This window comes from Petaurus breviceps, unplaced genomic scaffold (genome assembly GCF_028583685.1).
Source record: "Petaurus breviceps papuanus isolate PSGF00001 unplaced genomic scaffold, PetGlider_PUasm1.0 115, whole genome shotgun sequence".
Classification (NCBI taxonomy): domain Eukaryota; kingdom Metazoa; phylum Chordata; class Mammalia; order Diprotodontia; family Petauridae; genus Petaurus; species Petaurus breviceps.
The window spans coordinates 9344939-9362952 of record NW_027185612.1 but is presented as its reverse complement, the minus strand read 5'-3'; the positions used below and the strand labels follow the sequence as shown (position 1 = coordinate 9362952).

General features: G+C 37.3%; 1 protein-coding gene across 7 annotated transcripts in view; it reads left to right on the top strand.

Moving 5' to 3' along the window:
- The window catches only part of LMBR1 (limb development membrane protein 1), a 194183-nt gene that overhangs the window by 139778 nt on the left and 36391 nt on the right, over positions 1 to 18014 (top strand). For all 7 annotated transcript variants that reach the window (XM_069084512.1, XM_069084508.1, XM_069084528.1 and 4 more), the window contains 2 exons: positions 10584 to 10664; positions 17431 to 17507. In XM_069084512.1, the coding sequence (XP_068940613.1) occupies positions 10584 to 10664; positions 17431 to 17507 (158 nt within the window). The remainder of the gene's footprint in view (positions 1 to 10583; positions 10665 to 17430; positions 17508 to 18014) is intronic.

Sequence of the window (18014 nt, the reverse complement as noted above, 5' to 3'; positions counted from 1 at the left end):
TCTGGTTTTTTCATCAAGAATGCTTGAAAGTCCTCTATTCCACTGAATGACTGTATTTTCCCATGAAACATGATACTCAGTTTTGCTGGGAAGGTGATTCTTGGTTTTAATCCCAGCTCCTTTGACCTCCGGAATATCACATTCCAAGCCCTTCGATCCCTCACTGTAGAAGCTGCCAGATCCTGGGTTATCCTGATTGTATTTCCACAATATTCAAACTGTTTCTTCTTGGCTGCTTGTAATATTTTCTCCTTGATCTGGGAATTCTGGAACCTGGCTATAATATTCCTAGGAGTTTTCTTTTTGGGATGTTTTTCAGGAGGTGATCAGTGGATTCTTTCAACCTCTATTTTATCCTTTGGTTTTAAAGCATCAGAGCAGTTTTCCTTGAGAATTTCTTGGAGGATGATTTCTAGGTTCTTTCTTTGATCATGGCTTTCAGGTAGTCCAATAATTTTTCAATTGTCTCTCCTGGATCTATTTTCCAGGTCAGTAGTTTTTCCCATGAAATATTTCATATTGCCTTCTATTCTTTCATTTGTTTGGATCTGCTTAACAGCATCTTGATTTCTCATAAAGTCATTAGCTTCCATTTGCTCCAATCTAATTCTGAAGGAATGATTCTCCTCAGTGAGCTTTTGAGATTCTTTTTCCATCTGGCAAATTTGGCTTTTTAAGGCATTCTTCTCCTCATTGCCTTTTTGAGCCTCTTTTGCCTTTTCATTTAGTCTATTTTTTAAGGTATTATTTTCCTCAGTCAGGCTGTTGTCTCTCCTTTCATAATTTTCTTGCATCATTCTCATTTCTCTTCTCAATTTTTCCTCCACTTCTCTTATCTGCTTCTTTTTTTTTTTTTTAAGGCACTTGGGGTTAAGTAACTCGCTCAAGGTTACATGGCCAATTATTTCTGGGTGTGGTGCTAAGTGTCTGAGCCCGGATTCGATCCCCAGGTCATCCTGACACTGGAGCTGGTGCTCTTACTTGCTGTGCTACCTGGCTGCCCCACTGTTATCTGCTTCTTAAGGTCCTGTGTGGCGTGTAACCAGCTTGTATTTTCCTTTGAAGCTTTTGGTGCAGGAGTTCTGACTTCACTGTCTTCCTCCTGTTCCATGCTTTGATCCTTTTTGTCCCCAAAATAGGAGTCTAATGTTGGATTCTTCTGTTTGCTTTGCTTCTTTTGCCTGGTCATGTTGCCACTCAATTACTTCACTTTTGGGCTTTTTGCCACAGTAGGACTCTGCGGCCAGACAGAGGAGCTTCATACCAAATGCTAGGGTTTTCTCAGCTGCCGGAGATATTAGTTGGGTGCCCTTGCTGAAGCTTTCACATGCTCTGGCAAGCTGGACATACACCCCAGGACCTCCACCCTAGACTTCAATCCAGATCCAAGCAGGTTAAAGCAAGAGCGATTAACCCTCAGACTGGTCGCTTGTTCCCCCTACACTCTGCAGGCCAGGAGGTTGCACGGCAGTGGCTTCTTGCCCTGGGGGCAAAAGCCAATGCACTCCCAACTACTGGGTCCCAAAGTCCGCACGGCACTGACCTCTCACTTTGTCCTTCTCATCTATGTGTTGATAATTCTGGAGATGGCCTCAGCTGCTGGTGATCTGGAGTCCCTCTGGCCAGCGGCTGGTCAGGCTAGCCCTGGGGCTAAATCATCTGGCTCACATGGGATTTTATAAGTTCTGTAGCTCCAAAGTTTGTTCAGAGTCCCCTTTTACATGAATTGGGGAAGGTGGAAGCCATAGCCATTCAGAGGTCCTGCTTCTACTCTGCCATCTTGACTCCCAGGAGTCTCCATTCTTAAAAAAATTCTCCATTCTTGATCCTACCATTCCTACAAATGATCATTCTAGATCTCTCTTCTTAACAATCAAACTCCTTGAAAAGAACTGGCTATATCCACTGCCTCAGTTTCTTACCTCTGTTATCAACCCCTTGAAATCTGGTTTTTGTCATGACTGGTCTGTTGAAATTGCTTTCTTCAAGGTCACAGCTCTGTTCCTTCTCTCCAGTAACCCCTTTCCTCATTCCCATCTTCTTCAGCCCTACCCTCCCATTTTCCCCTACTCCCCCCCCCCCCCCCCATACCAATATAGATGTCCTCATCTCTTCCTTTGAAATCTTGTCCTTTGGAATGTCTCCTTTATAATTAACAATTTTTTTCATCTTGAACCTTTACCTTTTTCATTCCTTTCAACTTCTGACACTCAGTGAGATTTGGCTCTCTTTTGATGACATTACTTCCTTTCTTCTTTTCAGTAGTGGCAGTACTTTCTTTTGTTTCTCTACTCTTCCCCAACTCAGTGGTGAGTTAAACTCCTTCTTGCTCCACATTGATACATCTAGACTCTCCTGTTAGTATCTCAGTATTCATTCTTCCTTTGAGATTCATGCTTTATAAATTTATCACCCAATCCAAATCCCATGACATTCTTCTTACTTCCTCAGTGAGTTATGTGCCTGGCTTATAATCTTTCTTTCCAGCCAAATTCCTGCCTTCATCCTAGGGTACTTCAATATACATATTGATGTTTCCCTAAATATCCTGAGTTCCCATTTTCTTGATTTACCCAGTATTCAGGACCAACTGATTTGCTCCCTTCCAGCTGTACACAAGTACAGTTGTGCCCTTAAAGGTGCTAGTCCTGAAGAAGATATAGTGAGGCTGAAGACTCAACCTTTTCCTTTAGGACACTTACTTGCCATCTTCTTAGGGAGATAAGACATGGATATATGAAATAATAACTAATAATACTAGGCAATAAAGGTAAGTGCCAATAAGGGCTAGAGTAAGTGCTGTGAAAGTTGTATTACCTTTTCTTCCTATTCATCTTACTTGATTTCTCTGAAGCATTTAATATTATTAACCTTTTCTTTCTGAACATTCTCTTCTCTAAATTTTTCTCAATTTGTTCTCTTCTCATTTTCCTTTTGTCTGTCTCCCAAAAGAGGTTCTTCATAGCCTCTTTTGTTGTTTTTTTTCATCCATGTCATACCCACTAACAATGAGTGTCCCTAATGGCTCTATGCTGCACTCTCTTCTCTTTTCCCTCTATGTTGTCTCACTTGGTCATCTCATCACCTCCCAGGGGTTCAGCTATCAACTTCATGCAAATGATTCCCAGATGAGTATATATAGCCTTAGTCTCTCTTGAGCTATGGTACCCATAGCTCCAGTTGTCTTTTGGATGTCTTATACTTGGTATCTCATAAGTGTTCCAAACTCAATATTTCCAAAGTAGAGCTTGCTATCTTTCTTTCTCCCCAAACTTTCCCCTTTTCTGAACTTTCCTATTATTATTGAGAGTGCTACCATCATCCTGGTCATCCAAGTTCACAACTTTGATATCATCAAACTTTTCATTCTAATCCCACATGTATAAAAAATATAAAAAATAAAAAAAATTACCATATTTTAATATTTTTACCTTAACATCTTTCATGTATACTCCCTTCTCTCTACTTATATAGCCGCCACCCTAGCTCAGTCTGTCTTCACCCCTTGGACTATTGCAAAAACCTTCTAACTTGTCTCCCTGCTCTTTCCCAGCTCCGATCCATACCTCAACTCTGATACCAAAGTGATTTTCTAATGCATAGGAACGAAATGTGAAGGTCTCTCTTTGTAATTTAAGCTCTTCATAATCTGGCCCTTCTGATACTTAACATTTCCCACTCTCCTATGCACTCTGCAGCTTCACACCTAGTTAGACTGTTCCTCTCACGTGATGCACTATCTCCTGTCTTTGTGCTTTTGTCCTGTTGTCTTCCATTCCTGGAATGTTTTTCTTCCTCCTCTATCTCAGAAATTAGCTCAAATCCAACCTGTTGTAGGAGACCTTTTCTTGTCCTCCTTGACAAGGGCTCTGCAACCCTGTCATTGCAAATCTGTGTAAAATTTTTGGGCCCTCCCTTGATCCCAGAGAAGTCTGAATTTTTTCTTTTATGCAGTGTTTACAGTACCTTATTGTAAAATTTGGGTTAAGTATTTCATCTTAGGCTCTGTGTCTTCTGCTGGCCTTCATGTGTTGTCTGCAGCTTCTGCAAAACTCCCCCGAAATTCCCATTTAATTTCTTATGCCAAATTGCAGTATATAGAATCTATGATGAGAAAAATCATGCTGTGGAAGGCATAAATGTATGTGTTGTCTCCCTCTTCAGAGTGTGAGCACTTTGAGTTTTGTGACACTACTTGACTGAAACTGTTCTTTCCAAAGATTGTCTCTTAACTGTTAAATACAAATTACTTGTTCTCAGTTCTCATTCTCTTTGCCCCTTCTGCAGCTTCTGACACTCTTGATTATCCCCTTTTGTAGACACTCTTTCTTGTAAGTTCTCATAATAATCCTGTCTCTTTACTTTCCTCTTACCTAACTGACAGAATTAGTCATCAATCAAAAATTCAATCTACCTATATAAAATCAAACCCACAATACTTTCTAACCTTATTCCATACCACCAATTAAAAATAGTCCTTTGCTAGATAACCACTCCTTAAGTGTTGGCATTCCCCAAGGCTCTGTTCCTGGCCTTTTCTATCTCTTCCTCTCACTCCTGGGGATCTTATCAGCTTCCTTGAATTCAGTTGTCATTTCTAAGTAGAAAACTCCCAAATCTAGAAGTCCTAATTTCTCTGCTGAACTCCATTCCAACATTGCTTACTATCTGCTACTAATCGTCCTATTTGGATGTCATACACATCATGTCCAAAATGAAATTCACTAATTTTTCTCCCACTCTTATCCTATCTCCAACTGTGCAGTTTCTGTCGAGGGCACTCCCATTCTTAGAATGCTTCTGTGGAGGGCACCACCATCTTTCTAGTCCCTCAGGTTTGCAAATTCTGAGTCCCTCTCCCTCACCACCCTTCTCCCCCCAATATCTAGTCAGTTAAAAAGTCATGTTTTGATTATATTTTCATGTCCATTCCTTTCTCATTACCTGGTCTCCTCATGGCTTCTCACCCAAGCTGTTGTAATTGTGTCCTGCTGGACATCTTTCTTTCATTATTTCCTGTCTCTAATTCCTCTTCCTTGTAGATGCTAAATTAATATTCCCTAACATATAGGTCTCACCATGGCATTCACCTCCACCATTTCACACTTATTTCCTATTTCTCACCTTTATGAACTCTACATTCAGTCAGACCTACATTTTAGCCTCTTTATGGTCTCTACGTACTGTATCCCACTTCTGTTCCTTCTATAGGTGCCTGGCATACTGGGCATGAATTCTCTTCTTCTACTTCTTGGAATCTTTGACATGATCCAAAGCTTGGCTCAGGCGCTACCTCCTATAGAATACTTTCCCTGAATTGCCCAGCTTTTGGTGTTTTCTACTGCCTATATTACTTTACATTTACTTATATACTTTATAATATAAACTCCTTGAAGTTACTTTATATTTACTTATATACTCTGTAATATAAGCTCCTTGAGGTTAGGGACATTTGAGGGGGGAGTGTTATATCTTTTTTTCTCCCAGTGCCTTGGACACAGTAGGCATTTAACAGAAGTTTATTTAATGGAATACTAATATGCTACACTATTGTATAAGGGAAATTATATTGAATTTTTGAGTAGAGGCATTATATAATCTATGAAATTACCAAGGAATTTCTGATAGCATTAAGGTATAAATATAAGAAAACATTGTTGTTAATCCAGTCTTCTTAAACTTGACCCCTCTTTACAGTCTTTAATCCAGGTTCACTGTCTTCATTGTCTTGCCTCTGTCTTCCACTCCATGCCTTTACACTGTCTTCCATCCTTATAAGGAATGCAGATTCTCTCCTCACCTCTGTGCTTCTTAGTTTGTTTGGCTTCCTTCAAGGCTCAATCTCCAATCTTGTTTTCTGCAGAGGGCCTTTCCTAGTCTTCAAAGCTGCTCGTGCCTTTCCCCTTTGAGGTTACCTTCCATCAACTCTCTCTACATCTTGTATGTACCTAGTTATCTACATATCATCTCCCACAGTTGAATGAGAATTCCTTGAGGGCTGGTATTGTTTTTTTTGCCATTGTGCTCCTAGCACTTAACAGTGTTCTGGCACATAGTAAATGCTTAATAATGACTGACTGACTTAATAAGATGCAATATTGCATACATTTTGATTTGCTTATTCCTTTAAGGCAGAAAATATTTTCAGTAGTAGCATATGTAGTTATGAACCATGAAAGGTAACATATATGTGTTATAACATACATGCATGTACACATGTGTATATGTACACATGCCAAAGACCTAGTACCAGCTAAAGTATTAAGTAGAAATGAACAATAAGCAAATTCATGAACTATTTTTCTTTATGGATGCATTTCAAAACTGCTGGTGTTTAATGCTTTTTGCCTTGATTAAAATCATTAGCAATTCAAATCTATTTGCATTTCACACAGTATTTTGAAGTATATTTAGCATCTGATAGTGGTCTCTAAATTCTTACCTTTAATCACCTTTAATCTAGACAGAAAATATTACTTAAATAAATGTTAGAATAGAAGTAGAGAAGGCGATTCTGATTTTCTTCTTTACTGAAGATTTTAGTGTCTGGTATGAAACTGTAACAGATATATTATGTAACATCAACAGATATTTATTAATCAGTGACTGTGTTAACTGGTTCTGTGCTAGATACTAGGGATATAAAGACAAAAAGTAAGAATTCTGCCTTCAAGTAGCTTATAGGTTTCTATTTTTAATGCCTATCAGAACTTGCCTAATCAGCAATATTTGTAAGTTGCACCAGTAACATTTTCCCTGAGGAAATTTAGTCTTTTCTGTATGTGGTGATTAATAAATTCATTGCATTTTGGATAAGAGATATTATGAAGAAGATAGTAAATCAAAGTGATTCTAAGCATTTGGAAGTTTCTGAATTGACCTCATGATCTTTAGTAAAGATATTTCTTATAAAATTTTATTTTAAAAAATCAAATTCTGGGGGGGCTAGGTTGCGCAGTGAGTAAAGCGTCAGCCCTGGAGTCAGGAGGACCTGAGTTCGGTTCTGACCTCAGACACTTAACACCCACACAAAAACACTAGCCGTGTAACCTTGAGCAAGTTACTTAACCCCAATTGCCCTCCAAAAGGCAAAAAAAAAAATTATTCTTACTTTTCTATTCTAGAATTGTTTCTTCTTCTCCCCCCAAATCTCAACAACCCTGAACTTGTTATGTGATGAGAATCTTTTCTGTTTTAAAGGGTTTGCTCCTTGTTGGGAGGCTCTATTTCAAGGGTTCTTAACTCGTCCTCTATGGATTTCCAAGAGGGTCTGTGTATTGATATCAGGGGATTCATGGTCTTGGGTGGGAAAAGAATCACATATTTATTTTCCCTGACCTTTAATTGAAAATTAGTATTTTCTTTTTTTTTTCCCAGAACTTATTTTTTTTTTAGTTTTCAACATTAATTTCCACAAGATTTTGAGTTCCAAATTTTCTCCCCATTTCTCCCCTTCCACCAAGATGGCAAACATACTGATTACTCCTTCCTTCAGTCTGCCCTCTCATATATCTGCCCCCTCCTCCCCCCCACCCCATCCTTCCTCTTATTCCTTTTCCCCTTACTTTCTTGTAGGGCAAGATGAATTTCTATACCCCATTGCATGTATATCTTATTTCCTGGTGGCATGTAACAACAATTTTTTTAACATTTGTTTTTAAAGCTTTGAGTTCCAGATTCTCTCCCTTCTTCCCTCCTCACCCATCCCCACTAGAAAGATAAGCAATTCAATACAGGTTATAAATGTGTAGTTATGCAAAACATTTACATAGTAGTCATGTTGTGGAAGACTAACTATATTTCCCTCTATCCTATCCCACTCCTCATTTATTCAATTTTCTCCTTTGCCCCTGTCCCTTTTCAAAAGTTTTTGCTTCTGACTACCCCTCTCCCCCAGTCTGTACTCCCTTCTATCATACTCCCCTCTTATCCTCTTCCCTTCTATTTTCCTGTAGGGTAAGATACCCAGTTGAGTGTGTATGTTATTCCTTCCTTAAGCCAAATCCATTGAGAGTAAGGTTGACTCATTCCCTTTCACCTCCCTGCTCTTCCCCTCCAGATAATTAGTATTTTCTTCAATTATTTTAAAAATCTTATTTTGAGAAGTTCATCGGTTTCACTAGAACTGCCAAAGGAGTCCATAAAACATTAAAGGTTAAGAACTCCATACTTGATTATTTAAAGTTGTTTTGACAAATTGCTCACACATTTCTCACCGGTTTTTATTTAGACTATCATTGTATATGTTAAAGTGTTCCAGCTGATTCCTGTTCTTTAAAGTATTAACTGTAATGCACAATAGCAAGTTATAGGGTAAAATAAAAGTTATATTACTTTGTAGACAGTATAATGACTGAAAAATATCAGTTGAGGGCACTTTCATTATTGAAGAAATATTGGACTTTGGGAAATTGTAATATCTTGGAAGCAGAAATATTTTCAATACCCACATCAGTCTTTCAGCTGAAGAATAAAGCTGTGAAAAGTTGCTGTTAGCTATTAGTTTTCCTGAATCCAAAGAGACGGGTGGGGCAGGATCAAAAATACTTACTTGATCAAAGTTATTGGCTCTGAAGGTATTCTTACCTGTGTAAGAAAGATGAAAGGTGTTGTTTTTATTGCACGCTAGTAACAGTGTAATTTTGAACTAATTGGTGTTGAACTGCCAATCACCTAGGGGGAATGCAAATAGATACTCTTACAGTTTCCTTTGAGGTAGTGAAATCTTATGTCGAGGCTGGAAGAAAAACAGAATAATACCGTTAAATTGACCTTAAATGAGCTGCTTTGTGGTTTTCTTGGAGAATCCCTTCTAATTTTTCATGACTAGTCCAAACAGGTTTTGTCTACCAATTTGACTTATTGGCTAGACAATGCTGACATTGAACTTTTTAGGAGCATTTTGAAATAATGTAATTATGATCTGATGCTTAAATCTAGTTTGCCTCATCTCTTTTTTTGTATGCATTTTGCCATCCTTATTTGTTTATACTGGCAATTTAAAGTCAAAGTTCTGCCAAATAAAATCATTTTCTAATAAAGGAAGTGAAGTAATACTAAATACTAAAATAAATACTAAAAGTGAAACTATTGCTTTTAGTGTTATGTATTATTCTGTGAGAAATTTACTGTTTTATAAAAGCACAGTTTGTTTGAAAATATAAAAGTATGTTAGATGAAATTTCTATATTAATTTTACTTTATAAACTACCTCTTTTGTGCCTGGCACATGTGTGCCCAACAAAATTAGTGCTTTAAAAGTAGTCTTTTAAATTTTATCCTTGAGAAAAAAAATCATGTTTGTCTTCCAAACACATGTACTCTAGACATGTCCTAGAAGCAAATGAGAAACAGTTATTTTTATGTTTTCACATAATTTCTTGATAGCAATGTATTATAAATAAATGCATTTTGATTCATTCATTCATAAGATCCAAGTAAATTCCTTTCAAAAGCCATATATACTTCCTAAGCTTTTCTTAATCTTTATTATATTGAAGACTTTCTCCTTAAAACTCAGGGAATAAAATCTGTTTTTGGATTTCTCAGTCATAGTAACTTCTGTTATGGTTGGATAATTGATTTTTCAATTAATCTTAAATTCATAGAAGCATAGATTTAGAGCAGTGTAGCACCTCAGAGATCTCTTAGTTGAACTCACTCATTTTACAGCTGAAGAAACTGAATCCTAGAAAAGTGAAATGACTTGCCTAAAGTTACATAGTAACAAGTGGGAGTGCTAGAATTTGAACCCTTTTCCAAAAGCTTCAAATCTAGTACTATTTCCATTGTACCATGCATGCTGCTTCTGTGTATGAGGAGTTACCATGAAGTTTTAAAATAACTAGAATGCAAGAGAATATCTTTATTACTAAAATAGTACAGATCATATTATCTTTAGTTCATTTCAGATCTCATGTTTTAGCCTTCCCATTAAGAATCTTTTATATTATAGCTATATGAAAGTTCCAGGTAATGGCATATTGGAATGAAGTGTCCATATTAACATATTTTCATGTAAAGATAAAATGTCCAGTTTTATAGTAGTATAATCAATTTTACAAACACAGATCCTGAACTTAAATAGTACATTTATGTGTACTAAATAGATATTGCTTTAATTCTCTATTCCATATAAAATCTTGCTTAATAAATGACAAACAACATTGACATTAAATAATCACTATTCATTAATGAATTACATTACATGCTTTCTGAAGCACTGTACATAGTCCTAACATTCTTAGTATAAAAGTAAGGAATTTTTAAAATAGTACATAGAAATAGGCTTTTCTAGAAAGATATTTTCATAGACACATTTAGACTAAATAAGAATAATGTATATCAAAGTTATATTAAAATGCTAAAGGAAAATCAATATTTTTTCTCTAAATAATTTAATTGTTAATATTTTTATTTATTCTGAAATCCAAACATAGAAGAACCTGTCAATATTTGAAATGTTTTACAATTGATTCTAACTGAATATAAGCACTGCCTTTCTTATAGTGTTGTTTCACAGGATGATGATATTTTTTTCATTTGTCTATTATGCTATTTTTCTAAAATATTTCTTTGTACAGGGTTATCTTCATCAGTGGAATATAATACAGTAGAACTGGAAAAAGAACTTGACAATGTGAAGGCGATGAAGTCAAAATTAGGTATTGAACTTTTCTACTATATTGACTTGTTACTGCATCTTACTGAACAATATTATATTTGATAACACACAAAAAGTTTTCATTTTTATTAAATATTAAAACTATCACCCTGACCAAAGATGTTAGATGATTTTTCTCTGGAGGTGGGGCTTGGGGAGTGTTGGGTGAGATGGGACACACTTACTCGTCTTTTAAAGCTTGTTATATATTTTACCCAGAAGAAGATATTTTCTAATAGTCCAGGAAAGGAATATAAGATGTCAAATAGAAAACATAAATGGAAGTGTGAGTAAAGCAAACAGGGGCTAGGACAGCAAGAGAACATTAGAGATATCGTGTAAGAAGGATATTAAACTAAGAAATCATCTCACCATCACATGTTGCAAGCCCTCATCTGTAGATGCCCTCAAATGCCCTCAAAATCTGATGATCCTTTCAGTTTGAGAAACACTGAGTCCAAATAATAATTGAGTTGCTTTTAGGTAATATCTTCTCAGTAGGGCACTAGTAAACAGTGATTCCTCAAATTATTACTTATTAGAATTCCTAGGATCTTAGCCTTTAGGTGATCACTGTACCTACCAAACTCCATCTTACAGACAATGGAGCTAAGATTTAGAGAAGTTACTAGACTTACCTAAAGTCACAAAGGCAGATCCAGAACTTAAACAGTCAAGTAACATTTATTAAATACCTCCTGTGTGCCAGGAGCCATGCTAGAATAGAAAGGGAATATAGAAAGGGAAAAATGAAACTGTTTCTCCCTTCAAGGAGCTTATGTTCTATTCAAGCCAAGGCCTCTGACTCAAATTGTGTGATCTTTCAACACAGCATGGCTTCCCAGCCAACATTACTGAGTCCTATAATCTTGCAGATAAAATTAGGATAGTAAAATGGTTATTGTTGTCATTCTTTAAATGAAAAAGTAGAAGAAATGGTATATGTATTCATCAGAATGTTTTAAAGATCTAGGTAGATGAAAAGTTGACCATTGTACTTCTAAATGTATCCCCAGGTTCCTCCCTATACTAAGTATTTCCAGGAAAATAAAGTAGCTTAGAAAGGTTCTTAAAGCTTATGCTTGGACTTAAAGCCCAAGAATCTGATGAATCTAGAACTAGTTTGTTGTGAGGATCCACTGAGATAACAAGAGATCTATTATCTCTGTTTATCTTTGGAGCAGGTTTCTGTGAACAAGGCTTTATGGTTTAGTTCTGAGGAGCCAAGTCTCTTAAACATATCTATATTTGTATCTATTTTAACTTTTATTGCGGTGGCAGGAATTTCTTTATGGGCTTTTTAAATTTTCTATGGCTGCACTAAGGTTGTGTGCAGGTTAGACTATATAATTGATATGGTAAACAGTAAAATATTTTCTTAAGCTTTATGCCTTTAACTATGGAAGTTATCCATTCTTTCCCTATTTGAGCTTAAAAAAATACAAATAAAAAAATGAGGATTTAGGTTCTTTAGATATTATCTAGTTTAAACCCTATCTATAGATGAGGAAATTGAGAACCTGCAAAGAAATTAACATACAAGTCTTTCTGTCTCTTTTAAATAATTTATTTCCTCATCTCTTACATAACAACAGTAGTTCATCACATTCACATACCATAATTTGTTCAGCTATTCCCTGATTGATGGACATCCCTATAGTTTCTGTTTGTTTGGTTCTTTTTACCACTATAAAAGAGTTGCTATGAATATTTATATACCTATAGGACCTTTTCCTTTTTCTCTGATTTCTTTTGAATATAGCTAGGTCAAAGGTCATGCATAGTTTGGTAACTTTTTGTGTATAATTCCAAATTGCTTTCCAGAAAGGCTAGTTTTTTCAGATAGTAAAAGGGGCTTAAAATATTTGATTAGATGTAGACAACTACAGAGAGGTATCTCAACAGTTGCTGAGGCCTCAAAAAGCAAATTCTAGGTTTCTCATATGCTGGGGATTAGATCAAATTGAAGACCTTTCCTTTGATTTAGGGAGTCTTCTTTAGTCTTGAATCCCTTTCTCTTAGAGGGTCAAACTTAATTAGAGTCTCTTTTATCGTGTACTTTTTCTTTCACCATGGGCACCAAGGTTTTCCCCTTCTCTTGTGAGTAGCCTCTCTTGAGGGAAGAGGAAAAAGAAAGGTTTTGTGGACCTGGGCATGACTAGGTGACTTCTCCCTCTGTACAGCAAGATTTCCACCTCTTTCTGAGCCCCCTGATCCCCAGCCTCCCATTAGAAGAGTATAGGTAAAGGTCCACCTACTTCCATCTCCTGCTGTGCATGTCCCCTAATGAAACAGGAAGAAGAAAGGTGGCTGGAAGTGGAAATTCCATCTTCTGCTGCTCTCTCCTAATCCTATTAGAGGGAAGAGGAGAAGAGAAACAGGGATTTTATATTTTGACCATCTATCGAATGCTGCAGTGTCATGCCTGATCTCCAGCCTCTTGGAAAGAGATAGTTGCCTTCTACTTAACATAGTCATACCTGGTACAGAGGCTAGAGCTGGATCTTGAGTCAGAAGACTCATCTTCCTGAGTTCAATTCTGACCTCAGACACTTACTAGCTGTATGACCCTAAGTGGCAAGTCACTTAACCTTGTTTGCCTCCTTTTTCTCATCTGTAAAATGAGCTGGAGAAAGAAATGGCAAACCACTCTAGTATCTTTGTCAAGAAAACCCCAAATGGTGTCATAAAGACTTGGACATGACTGAAAAATGACTGAACAACATTCATATTTGGTCATACTCTACACATCCCAGTAATTCCAAACCCATTTAGGTAATCATCCAGACCCCATTACCCATTTCTTACCACCTGATTCCTTATTCCTATCTTTCTTAACCCGCTCACCCCAAAGTCTCAACCAAGCACTACCTATCCCTTCCACTCTGCCCTCCAGATTGTCTGTACCACTGGTAACAAACTTGTTTTCATCTTAAATATTTTCTTCTTCCATTCTTTCTGTCTTTTGACATCCACTGAGACCTGACTCCCCCAGTGACACAGCCTCCTTGGCTACCCTTTCTAGGACTGACTACGCTGTTAACCCATTCCCCTAGGCTCACAGGCTGAGGTGGAATAATTGGAATACTCCTTGCTCCCCACTGCTGCTTCCAGGTTCTCCCTCATCATCATAACTCAATAACCTTTCCTTCTTTGAGGTCCCTACAGTCCACATTTTCTACCCAATTCAAAATCCTAGTAGTTATTGTTTATAGATCTTTAGGACAGTCTTTCCTTTTTCAGTGAGTTCAGTACCTGTACCACAGTCTTTCTCTTCTCCTCTACTTTTGCCCTAATACTAAGGGACATGCATATATATTGAAATACCTTCAAACACCCTAACTGCTCAGTTCCTCAACCTCTACCCACTTCCCATGACCTACATCCTACTTCAGCCACATACAGAGATGCTTATTCACCTAATCTCGCCATCACCTACAAATGCCTCAGCTTTAGGCTCAAGAAGTCTGAAATCCCCATGTCTGACCTTATCTGTTGGCTTTCCATTCTCCTTCTGCCTTCCCATACCAAACCCTACTTTGTCCACACTGAGATCTCTAATCCCTTGATACTTCAATTCTCTCCCAGGCCATTACCCTTGCACTAACTACTCTCTCTTCTTTTCCTCATTTTGACCCTTTTGTGAACCAATTCAAGTCTACATTGTCCTCTTTTGAGTCCCTGGCTCCTTTATCACATCACTGGTTGCATCTTGCCATTCCTCAGCTTTGGATAACTCTCACCATTTGTTGCTTTTGTTCCTACAAATATTATGAACAAAGGTGGAGAAAATCATGCAACTTTTCTGACTGCTACAAATTTATGTTATGAAATCTCAACTGAGCTTTCACCACTGCTAGACAATCCTTCTACACCTACTTTCTACACTTCCCTACACTATCACCCTCTCTACAGTGGCTCTTCCAAACCTTTTTCATCTGTCTTTGGACTTCCCATGGTTGCCCTTCCCCTCTCATCTCAACTGAGAACCTTGTCTTATATTTTACTGAAAAATTGGGGCCTTTCATGGAGAGTTACTTCTCTACTCCTCGTGATCTTCTGTCACTTGAATGCCTTCTGCTCTATTCCTCTTTCACCCTGTCTCACACAAAGAGATGACCCTCTACTTGCACTTACACAAGACAAACCCCTCAATTTGCACAAGAAATTCCATTCCATCCCATCTCCTCCAGCAAATTGTCCCCTCTGTGATCTCTGCTGTTTTATTTATTTTCATTCTCTCACCATCTACTAGCTACTTTCCTGCTTTCTACTAACATGCTCATGTCTCCCTATCCTCAAAAAGACCTCACTTTATTCTTTCATCCTTACTAACTAATCTATATGTTTTCTGCCTTTTGGGGATAGGCTGTCTGCAATAGACATCACCACTTTCTCACCTCTTATTCTCTTCTTGACCCCTTATAACCAGGCTTCCAACCTCATCATTACATCAAAACTGCTCTCTCGGGGCGGCCAGGTAGCACAGCGAGTAAGAGCACTGGCTCCAGTGTCGGGATGACCTGGATCAAATCCGGGCTCAGATACTCAGCACCACACCCAGAAATAATAACTGGCCGTGTAACCTTGAGCAAGTTACTTAACCCCAATTGCTTTAAAAAAAAAAAAACAAACTGCTCTCTCCACAGTTACCAATGATCTCTTAATTGCCAACTCCAGTGGCCTTTTCTCAATCCTCGTTCTCATCAACCCCTATACAGCCTTTGACACTGTTAATCTCCTCCTTTCTACTCTCTTCTCTCTAGGGTTTTTTGACAACACTTTCTGCTCATTCTCCTCCTACCTATTGGACTGCTCCTCAGTCTCCTTTGCCACATTCTTGTCCAGATAACTTTCTTTAACCATAGGTGTCCCTTAGGGTTCTGTTCTGTGCCTCTTCTCTTCTCCCTTTGTACTACTTTACTTGGTGATCTCATCAGCTCCCATGGATTTAATTACTATCTCTTTGCTGATTTGCAGATCTATCTTTCCTACCCCTACTTCTCTGCTGACCTCCAATCCTTCATCTCCAGCTGCCTTTCAGACTTTTTGATCTGAATGTCCAGAAGACATCTTAAACTCATAAATATAAAATATGTCTAATAAATTAAATTCATTATCTTTCTTACTTTGCCTTCCTCTCTACCCCTATCTTCCCTGTTGTTGTAGAGGGCAACACCATCCCCCCAGTCCTTCAGGCTGGTAACTTAGGAGTCATCCTCAACTCCATACTGTCATCCCTCCCTTCCATATCTAAACTGTTGCCAAAGCAACATCTTTTTTTATCTTTACAACATCCCTCAAGTACATTCCCTACTGTAATACTGCCATCAGTCTTGTGCAAGTCCTTGTGACCTCATGGACTGTTGTGCTGGACTAGGTTGCTGGTGGTGGGCCTGCTTGCCTCAAGTCTTTCCCCACTGTATCCTCCATTCAGTCACAAAGGGACTTTCCTAAAGTACAGGTTCAACCACATCACCCCCTACTCAATAAACTCCCATGGCTGCCTTGTCACATCCAGATGTCCTTGGCTTCTCTTATGTCCCAGCTAAAATCCCACCTATGAAAAGCCTTTCCCAATCCCTCTGAATCCTAGTGTCTTCCCCCCTGTTAAATATTTCCTATTCATCTTGCATGGAACTTCCTTGTACATATCTGTTTTCTTGTTTCTTCTATTGTATTGTGAGTTTCTTAGAGGAAGGAACTGTCTTTTTGCCTTTTAAAAAATATATCCTCAACCACTTAAAGTAGCATCTGGCACATAATAGGTGCTTAATAAATGTTTATTGACTGAGTTGAAGTGATTTCCTTGGCAGGAGGAGAGAGATGAAGGAAGTCACTTTTCTTTAATTCTTGGTGAAGACTTGGGTTGTGGTTGTCCCTTTCTCTGGTGGAACAGTCCTAGTTGAGGGGTTTTCCTTGGTGGGGAGGAGTAGAAAGGAGAGACTTTTTATTTACCTCATTATGTATGTTCATCCACAACCAGTTAAGCACTCTCACCCCTTTTTTCCCTCTAAAAGCCACAGATAGTCCAATAATTTGCCCAATAACTTAGAAAAATATATAAAGAAACATAGAAATTTTCTTTCCATCAATGTATCTGAAAAAAAGATTTTCATTAAAGCTCTTGTATTCATGAGTTTATTTTAGTGAAAATTATGATATAAAATACTTTTTGGGGGTGGTAGTAATGGAGCATTTTCTTAATTATTGCTCTTGCCTGGATTTGATGAGGTGAGGTAAGGTAAGATTAAAATTTATTCAACTGAAAAGCTATAGTGTGCAGTGTCTTAAGTTTTTTTTGGTAAAGGAAAGATATTTTCAGATGCTGTCTGAGTTATCTGATCTCCTGCAATTGGCTAAAAACTGGCTTGCAATACTCCATAGAAAGGAATGAGCCTCTTTAGTTGAAGAAAAGCAGAATAGCTCTGAGTCAGTTATGTGAATCTAAATGTGAAAAGTTACTGATGACTAGCAAGTCTCATGAACTATACAGCTTTTAGAATTGTAGTTTTTAAAGGAAATAATTATGTTTCTATCCCAATATAATGACTTAAGAAAAAACTTAAACATGTCTTCAGAGACCAGTCATCATAGGGTCAAATTTGAATAGGAAAAAAAGTCTCTAGTTTCTAGCCCATGACTTGGCTGGAAGAAAACTGAAACAATTTCTTTACTTATGATATGTAAAAATTTTAAACTGCAAATATTATAGGGAACATTGAAATTGAATCATTAAGTTTCCTTTTCATTTTTTTCTTGAAAAGAGAGACGAAAAAAGGCTTCAGCATGGGAAAGGAATTTGGTATATCCTGCTGTGATGGTCCTTCTTCTTATTGAAACAGTAAGAATTTCTCTATGGTTTGGGAAAAGCAAAACATTGCTTATTTATTTTCAGATTGACTCTAAAATGATGTGTAGTAACTAGCTTTTAAGTAAAAATGTAGTTAACTAGCGTTCTTGTCAATCAAAGTGGCTTCCCATTTTAAGAGTTTGAATATATCTATGGTTATTCAGCATGCCAAAAAAAAAAAAATAACCTTTGAGAGCAATATCCCAGAAACCCTCAATGTAGGATATATCCTCATGGAATCTACAAAATAAGATTTTTTACCCTTCCTTCACCAGAAAAAGAAGTTAAGGTTTTTCTTAAGCAGCATTTGAATGTAGAATTCAGACCTTTGGGAGTTTCAAGTTTCTTCATTTGTAATGGATATTGTATATATCTGCCACTATCTCAAAGTGTTCTGCTTAATATATTGCTTAACTAAAGTTTTATTCTATGTATGTTAGAAAGTTCCATAAAACCAGCTGCCTTGCTTAAAACAAAAGTGAGGGTTTTTTTTGGAAT